At 38.9% G+C, this 9,325-nt stretch overlaps 1 protein-coding gene across 1 annotated transcript in view; it reads left to right on the forward strand.

The window, feature by feature from the left end:
• LOC122787175 (transducin-like enhancer protein 1) overlaps positions 1 to 9,325 on the forward strand; it is a gene marked incomplete in the record, with an annotated part of 508,503 nt that overhangs the window by 250,484 nt on the left and 248,694 nt on the right. Inside the window, 2 exon segments of the mRNA XM_044053753.1 lie at positions 6,256 to 6,385; positions 7,646 to 7,815. Of these exon segments, the coding sequence (XP_043909688.1) occupies positions 6,256 to 6,385; positions 7,646 to 7,815 (300 nt within the window).

Raw genomic sequence — 9,325 nt, forward strand, 5'->3', positions numbered from 1 at the left:
CTTTCACAAAGCACTACCACTTACCTCTTTACTCTAAGTCCAGAGCAGGCTTTGCCACAGCAGTTCTGCTGGGCCTCATAGCCTCTCCTAATCCTTTATAGCCCAGCTGCCCATTCTCAGCTTTGGGATTCAACCCAAGAATAATGACTGCAACAGTGAAACACAATGAACATAGTACAGTTGTGTACCTACCATAAATGTAGATGTTCGAGTGTATTCACTGTTGCAGTCCAGGTTACCCACCCACCATCCCCCTTCTCTTTGCTGGGACCTTTCTGCATTACTGTATCCTATACAACCTATTTGGTGTATTTGCTTGTAGACAAAGGAAATGTTACTTTTGTGCATGTATTTTTATTGGCATTTTTTTTCATCCTACCAATTTGGGGCACCTGACATCTGGGGCAAGAAAAACTGAAGAAAATGGTGTCTGCTGCATCTTTTATACCCCTGGCGCACTGACGTCAGGGAAGAGGCGACAGCAACTGACGCCGGACCTAGACTTTGGAATTCTGGCCGACCGAGGGTAGCCTGCCAGCAGGATAACCCAAGAGTAATGACTGCAACAGTGAATACACTCGAACATCTACATTTATGGTAGGTACACAACTGTACTTTCCTTTTAGCTTATAATTGGTTATGCTGCATTTAATACTGTGATTGGGTGATACACCCGCTTTGTAATGCATTTAATATGTTTGTTACTTGATACTTCAGTTCCAATGAAGTCCCATTTTTTAGGGACGAAAGCTGTAAACTCTTTGTGAAATTTATTTTTTGGTAATAAATTATTAGACACTATTGGGTTGTGGCTTGGCCTTTTGTCAAGATTTATACATGGTTATTTGTTTTGTTCTTTTTCTTGGCTGATACTTTGGTGTTTGCTTTTCTGTATTTGTCCCTGATTGGTTGAGAGATATGGTGTAGAGTAAAAGCACATTTTCTTACCAGTATTTGTATGGTAACATGTCGTATGATTATTTCTTTACCATTACCAGACATTTTTGAGTTGGGGGAAATTATATGCTATTTTTTTTGTCTTGTGCAGTTGTGCTAGGTGGTGAATTAATTTACATTTAAGTAATGACTAATTATAGACTTTAGAAAATGTATATGAATTCACTTTTCTTATTGTGGCTCAGCTTAATAGTACTAACATTGTTAAGTGTCCCTAATTGTCCTTAGCTATTTCTGATGACTAGCTGATGATTTTTGGGAATAGGTGGTGAGTAATACTAAATAGTAGCATGACACTATTACAGTTAGACTTCTTTTACTTCCGAAAATGTGTTTTGATTCACTTTTATTATTCTGTCAGTGTCTCAAATTAATAGTAGTAATATTTTAAAAGTGTTTGTGATTGTCCCTAATTATTTCTGGATTTGTCTCTGATTTGTTTATAAGCGAGCTATAGATGGGGTCTAGCTGATGACTTTTGGAGAACAGGTAGTGAATGAGTTGCACACTAATGACACTAGTAGAGTTAGACTTTTTTAACTTCAGAAAATGTATATTGATTTATTATTCAATCATGTTTCAAGTTAATAGTAGTAATATTTTAAGTGTCCCTGATTGTCTGGACTGCTCCATAATTATTCTGGATATGTCCCCGATTTGTTGAGAGCTATGGTTGGTGACATTCTTATTATAGAAAGCAAAGCTGAAAGTTACTATAGGTATTGCAGTGGACTGGTATATATACACACCCTGTCTCACACACACACACACACACACACACACACACACACACACACACACACACACACACACACACACACACACACACACACACACACACACACCATTTCAGAGGGCTTTTGTTGTCACAGTCTGCTGTTGTGCTTTGTTTCTATCTGAGGGTTGTTGAACCCCTACAGAAGAGGCTGTGTAAAACTAATGTCAAGAATGCATGTGTACTAATTAAGCAGTGCCTCGGAAGTTTCAGTCAGGTATTGTGTAGCGTCAGTGTCATGCTTCCAAGCAGCTAAAGCTGTAGACTCTGATTCATAGGAATGCTGAGCTGTAAGCTCTTCGTTCAGAATTGCAGTCCTAAGTGCGCTATGTACCAGAGTCGTGAATGCTCTGTATTCTGGAAGTTTTGTAATACACACAGAGGCAGATAAGAGGTATAGCCTTTGGCTTTAGTTCACACACTGCCAGTCCGACATTTTGCAGTGTACTTGGGCTTTCATTGTGAATGTTGTGTAGTGAACTTCTGCTAAGTAAAGTAATGGCCTAAGATGCTTTTTGGTGAATTTGAGATGGCAGTACATAAAGAAACTTTTTCTAACAAAAAAAAAAAATGCATTTTTTACAGTCGTAATGTGCTGTGATTACAGTGATGTGTTTTCAAGCTGCTAAAGCGCTGGGGTCGAACATAGAGACAGGTGTGCTGCAAAGACAGAAACAAATTCATCTTTGAGACATTTAACATAATTACAGATAGTCTGGCTGTGGAATTAAAAGAAGCCAGTCCTACGAGGTTCTTCATAGCCGCTTTAGAATTTTAAACTTGAAATTACCAGTGACATGCAATGAATTATGCAGCTCTGGAAAAAGCTTACAAAACTACTGTGCAGATGATCTGGAAGAGTGTTTCACAGAAGAGTTCTTGCAGTTCTCCTCTTAAATCTCACAGACTTGCATAGACAGCCCTGTTTCAATGAGACAGTATATTGCTGACCGTGACCTAGGGGAAGCACTCCCCAGTGTTGAAACTGCGCTCCATATTTTCCTGTGTATGCCTGTGCTAATGCCAGTTGGGAGAGGTCCTTTTCTTGTTTAAAAAGGATAAAAAGTGAAAGAAGAGCGTCCATGGGCCAAGAACGATTATCTGCTTTATCTTTGTTAGCAGTAGAATCAGGTTTGGTCAAACAGTTGGAGATTGATGAATATTATGGATGCTTTGTCAAAGAGAAAGTCATCTAAAGTTAAAATGTAAAGCTTGTATGGGGAAATGCGCTGGAGAGACTGAATACAACAAGCAAGAATTGTGAATGATGGGGAGATACGTCAAGGTCATGACATTACGTGACAGGGATGCCGCACACAGTGTCCTGCCTAGGGCCCCATATGATCTTGACCTGACTCTATTTCTGCATGTCAGCAACCAAAAGTGAAAACAACCAATGGAAAAAAGTAAAGAAAACTTTCCTTTTTCAGTCGAACAAAAAAAAAATGGCTTCACAGACCTAGTTTGCCTGAACAGTGATACTTTTAAGAAAAGTTCTTTTTTGGTAAGGTAATGTGTTGGACAAAGTAGGACAAAGCCCCCCTGTCCACCCTACTGCTGTTGTAATCCTAACCCTGCCCCTGTTGCTGTCTGTAACCCCAGCCTGACACATTTCCTTACCAAAAACCCTTTCCCTGACAGTAGCACTAGTCTATACAGGTAAAGGATACACAAACACACCACCACCGCCAACACACAGACACACACACACACATTTTGTGTATGTGTATATGTAGTGCATACGCTATGTGATGTAACATAATAGAGCCGAGTAAAGTCATACACCTATGCCAACACTGTCCAAGCTAACAATTTTAGAGACTGGCTAACAACAGAAGAGGCATGTGTAGCAGAGGAAGTCTGAAAGAGAGGCAGACAGAGTAGTGTAAAAATTAAATAAATTAATAAAAAGACATTTTACAAGATCCCAGAAAGAAAAAAAAACAGGCTTTGCTTGCACATTGAGAGAATGTCTGATATGAAATTCTGTACATGGAAGCTAAGCAGAACACATTGAGATAATGTCTGATATGAAATTCTGTACATGGAAGCTAAGCAGAAGAGAGTTTCATTTATTAAACAGTGGTACCCGTCATTCCCACAGTTGTACACATTTTAGGAAGAGGCTTGGAAATTCATTTCTGGAAATAAACGTAAGTAGTCGTAGCGCAAAGTTAAGAATTAAAGCAGCTGAGAAATCCAGCATACCCTGAAAGTTGATATTTTTCATGCAGGTTTCTTTGACTACCACGTGCTTGGACAGTGAACAATCTGTGCAGTTGTAATGACAATGTAATTATTTTTTCATGCTCACATTTCAGAGAGCGTAGTTTTTCTTTTTAATGAGAAGTAATTTGCATATGAACATATTAAGAAACGATTTGAAGGGAGAGACAGTATTTTGGAGAATATTTTCTCTCTCTAGTATGATTATTATTGTCTAAAGAAGATTTAGTTGATTGAAAGACAGATATGACCAGATGTATATTGTGTACTCCTGAGTAATGTCGCCTTGTTAGTATTAACAGCAGGTCTCTTAATCTGCTGTGCTTGTTTGGGCTTTCATGAGTGTGTTGTGTGGTGATAAACATGCATACTTAGATGTGTTATTTTCTAATAGAATTTTATTGAAAACGCATCCCATCTATATTCAGTTCTATGTTTGAACTTGTATATGAATCCCTGGAATGTAGTCTTAGAGAAGATGTGTGTTGCTTCTCAGAAGTACTGCCTCATTACCACACGTTGCAAATATTGGAAGAAATATTGTCTGAGAGTAATCATCTGGTAGTTGGATTAGAATGTACTTCTATGGCTCTTAGCGAAACGGAAGTATCACTGAGGTTCCTGGAAGTCTACCTTTGATCCTTTGTTTTTTTTTTTTTTTTTTTTTTTGCTCGCTTGCTTACACATGATAGTATCCCAGTACTATATAGATTTTTAAGTTAGCCATTTGCCTCATAAATCATGTAGTTGTAGTCAGAAAATGTTTTTTGGCTCTGTAATGGCCATTCTTTTGTCTTGATTTAATGTGATTCCTGTAACCCTGAGTAAAACTAACACTGCACATCCAGGTACATTTAGTTCACCGTTTAACTGTTCATAGAATGAAATCCCAGCTGATCTAGTTAGTCTGTGAATAACCAAATTCATTTTGCACTACATGTAATACAATAAATACACTAGATAGCCATGTACTCTGTATAATTTTGCTTTTCTTAGGACAGAGAATTCCCTTATCGATGTATAAATCATTTGTGTGACTGTGTCTGGAAAATTTCATGACTACTGTAATCTGTTTTTTTCAAAATAATTGAAGTGAGCAAACAGAACTTTACTGAAAATTTAAATGCACTTGCCTTGCTTTAACAGGCTTTAGAATTGCTACATTTTCTTGGAGATGACTAGGTCCCTGAAGACCAGTTTCTTCTCATGTATGTTTTTTTCCTGATTTTTTTTTTTCCTGCAGTGTATAAACCGACAGCGATTTTAGTACAATTGTCTATTTGATCATTGTTTTCAATGTAATAAAGTTGAATTTGGTATTATGGAGGAAGGTTGCACTATAGATTGCTGAGGTCTGCTTAGGGTGAGAATGTTGGAGAGGGTGACACTGGCCTGCTGGGTTTAGGAAGGGATGTTGTGGAAGGGTTGCAGTGGTTTGTAGAGATCTTTAGGAAGAGACTATTAGGGAGAAAATGACACAGGGCTGTTGAGGTTTAAGGAGATGTTGAATGAAGATTGCAATAGGCTACAGAGATGCTTAGGAAGAATAGGGATCTTAAGCAGAAGGTGGCAGAGAGCTGCAGAATGCTTACTAAAATGGGTCATGGAAAAGGTGCTTTTGAGGGCATGAATGTTAGGGGGAAGGTAGCAGTGATCTGTTGAGAAATTTTTGGAAGGGAGTATTGAGAAATAGTAATGTTTTGTTGAAATGCACAGAGAAGGAATAGTAGGGGTGGGGGGCATGACACTGGTTCCCTGATAAAACTACATTTTGAGTTTCTGAGACATGGCCTTCAAACTGCTCAGAGTATTCAGAGCCCTTGGTGTACCGCACCAAGTGTACCTGAGGGACAAAGTAAGGAATTGGTATCTACAGTTTGGAAGAGAGGGGCCGTAACCAGTGTGTGAAAGGAGGGGCCATAACCAGTGTGTGAAAGGAAGTACAGATACGATAAGAGCATCTTGCTCATTCTAGAGAGGGTTACAGAAGCTACATTTTTGGAAAACTGAGTGGAGTGCAACTGTTTCCTTGAAAATGTAGCTTTACAGAAAGAATGGTAGATTCCTTTGGAAAGATAGAGTGAGTGATAGAACAGAAATGTGTGTGTGTTCTAGACAAGAACAGGATGCAAAGAAGAGAAAATTGTTCTGAGTGCTGTAGACATCTGTAGGGTCTGCAGTATGTGAAAAAAGGAAGTAAAATGTTGCTGACTGGTGAATGCTGGTGGTCTTGACAGATTTACTTCATACTGTTTCCTGCCATTCTTTAATTTCTTTCTTTTTTTTATTTCCTGCAGGCTGAAAAATTGACTGCTCCCATGTTGAAGTCTGGCACAGTAACAACTGCAGGGGATACTAGCACCCGAGGTACCAGCAACATTGCACAGATTCGACAGACATCTAGCAAATCGACAGTGGATTCGTTAGGTAATGAAACAGCTTTTTTTTTTCAACATGGAGCCACTGTAGGAAATCAGAAAAGTGATGCAGTGCTACATAAAGAACAGGAAGAAACTCTGGCCATCAGATGCATTACCCTAAGCCAGTAAAAAAACTGGCAGGATTAAAGCTATGAAGTTCTAATGAGTTTCATCCAGTAGATATGGGTTTGCTTCCTTTAGTATGAATTTGTTTTGTGTGTGGCACTGAAGTCCTCTTAAGCAGACCTCTTCCCACATTGCACATAAAAAAAAATGGCATTTGTGCCTAGTGAGTTTACTTGGTAGGCTGTGCTAATGAGACTAGCCAGACCAGCATTAAGTAATCAAAGGTTTTGTCCTGTAATACTCTCTAATACTTATGACTAATAACACTAATCCAGATTCACAGTTCTGAAAGTGAGGTTGACTTGCATTGCACTTGGCTTTTCTCTATGCTATGTAATTACGGAGCGAGACACATTTTTCCTAACAAAACATCTCAAGTTAGAGTGATGAGTACATGCATTACGGGTCTATATTGAATCAGCGAATGCTTAAAAAAGTGAACGCTGATTCATCGACCCTATTTCAGTGAACGCTGAAAATTCCGAACACCTGGAACAGCAAATTTTTTCTCAGGGAAAAAATCCCTGGGCTGGATTTGAGAGTTTGCCATTTCTTCCACTATGGTGCGATCTTGGAGTTGGTATATTTAAGTAGGGGGTGTGGGGAGTTTCGCCCCCCCATATTAAATACTGTTTTAAGTGTTTTTGTTTTTTTTGTTTTTTGTTTTTTTGCGGAACAGCAATTTTTTTCCATGGGAAAAAAAATCGCTGTTCCGAGTGTTCGGCATTTTCAGCTTTCGCTGAACTAGGGTCGATGAATAAGCTTTCGCTGAACTAGGGTCGATGAATAAGCGTTTGCTTTTTTTTTTAAGCGTTTGCTTATTTAATATAGACCCTGCATTACACACCTGTTATGACTGGCTTGACTGTTTCTTTGAAAGGCATTGCAGAGCTGATGCAAGTTGCTTTCATATTTTTTTTTCCTGGGGAATGGAATTGGTAGCAGTCACTTTTCTTACCCATACATAATGTTCCATCAAGCACAACTCTCTTGAAAGTTTAGCACATTGTGTGCATAATTGTGTATCTGCTAGTCTTTCTTCTAAAAAAACCCCACCGTCCAAAAAGTGGAAAGTTCTATGTGCTATGTTCTTTGTTCATAAAAATTCCTGATTAGATTTTTGTTTTTTTTCCATCTTTAGGACTGCGAGCATCTCTGAATGCTCAAGGGTCCTACCCAGCTGCATTTGCCATCGCACACACTGGAGTTAATGGAGAAACGACAGGAACCAGTTCATACGCGGGCTTCCATCTTCTGTCGGCACACATCAATGGAGCAACAGCAGCTGCCACTTACGCACGCTCCCCAACAGTAAGTAGCTTTCAGCTTGCGGTCTTACTGAGGACAGCTCTGCCTTGTAAGTATGTCAGTTGTAGCTACATGGACACCTTCGAGGATTCTTTGTGAACTCTGTCCTCATTTCTGACTAGATTGTTTTCTCACAACCAGAGCAGGTCTCAATTAATGTGCTTTTGCTTTCCACTGCAGTGCAGTGACTGGACATATAGTGTCTGTTAAATATAGGAGATTATAGAGAGTTAGATTCTGCAAGTCTGTGGTGTTCTACTCCCCTAATTATTCAAACCTTTAACTCTCAATTTCCTTATCTTGGACTTCAAACAAATTTTTAAGGAAGATGTATCAAACTATAGGCATACTTTGATATTTGTGTGTGTGTGTGTGTGTGTGTGTGTGTGTGTGTGTGTGTGTGTGTGTGTGTGTGTGTGTGTGTGTGTGTGTGTGTGTGTGTAATCTTGTGTGTGTGTGTGTGTATGCATATATATATATATATATATATATATATGTATGTATGTTCACACACACGTGTGTATGTATGTATATGTGTGTGTGTATATATATATATATATATATATATATATATATATATATATATATATATATGTATATATATGCGTGTGTGTGTGTATATGTATGTATGTGCATATTTTCTGATTGTTGTACTGTGGCTGTCAGTTTTTTCAGCATTTGTAAAGATGTGGCATATGGGTAGAATTCTGGGCATGGCTGACCATAAGGAGCCCTGTATTTCTGTGCAAGTTGAACTCGATTCTTTATCCCTCCCAAGAAGCCTTGAACTCTGTTTTGGTTGTAGTGGTCTCTAGGATGATGACTAGTGCAGTACCCTTTCAGCGGACCTTTAACACGTAGCGATACATCTTCACCTAGCGCATTTTGCAGTACTTGTAATAACTGGCACAGTCTGACTGTGGCAGCTTTGTAATGTGGTTTGCAGACTTCACATCACTTCAACATCTGGCGTGCACAGGATTCATTTTTAGGTGAGTTTAACTTGTTTCATCTTTCCTCTAAAAACAAACAAAAAAAAAAATTAAAAAGGCTCCCTTTCCTCAGGGTGGCCTCCATCCAGAATTAATCAGTTAATGGCAGTGTATTTTAACAAACCAGTGATCAGGCATTTCCTAGGTGTGTGTACACCCTACACTTAACTGTACTCTGAATCAAATCTTTTGCTGTTGCAGTCAAAAATTGCAGTGCTCCTTGTGCGGCTAGTGTCATCAGAATCTTTGACAAGCTCATATATCAGCAAACTTTCTTTGTTGTGAACAACTGCAGTATATTAAGTGATTCTCAGAATGGTTACAAACAAGAATATAATGTCATGACAGCCTTATTCATGGCTTCACATATCTTCACAAACTTGAACAAGTGCATTCCTGCTGGTGCCCTGTTTAGTTTTTTTAGGAGGGCCTTTGAGCATGTTGACCACTGTGTCATTCTGTAGAGATGTCACCATTTTCCTTATCAGATGCGGTCATTAGAAGCCCTGTGTCCAGCAGTG

This window comes from Protopterus annectens, chromosome 13.part0 (genome assembly GCF_019279795.1).
Source record: "Protopterus annectens isolate FY-2018-M chromosome 13.part0, PAN1.0, whole genome shotgun sequence".
In the NCBI taxonomy this organism is placed as follows: Eukaryota; Metazoa; Chordata; order Ceratodontiformes; family Protopteridae; genus Protopterus; species Protopterus annectens.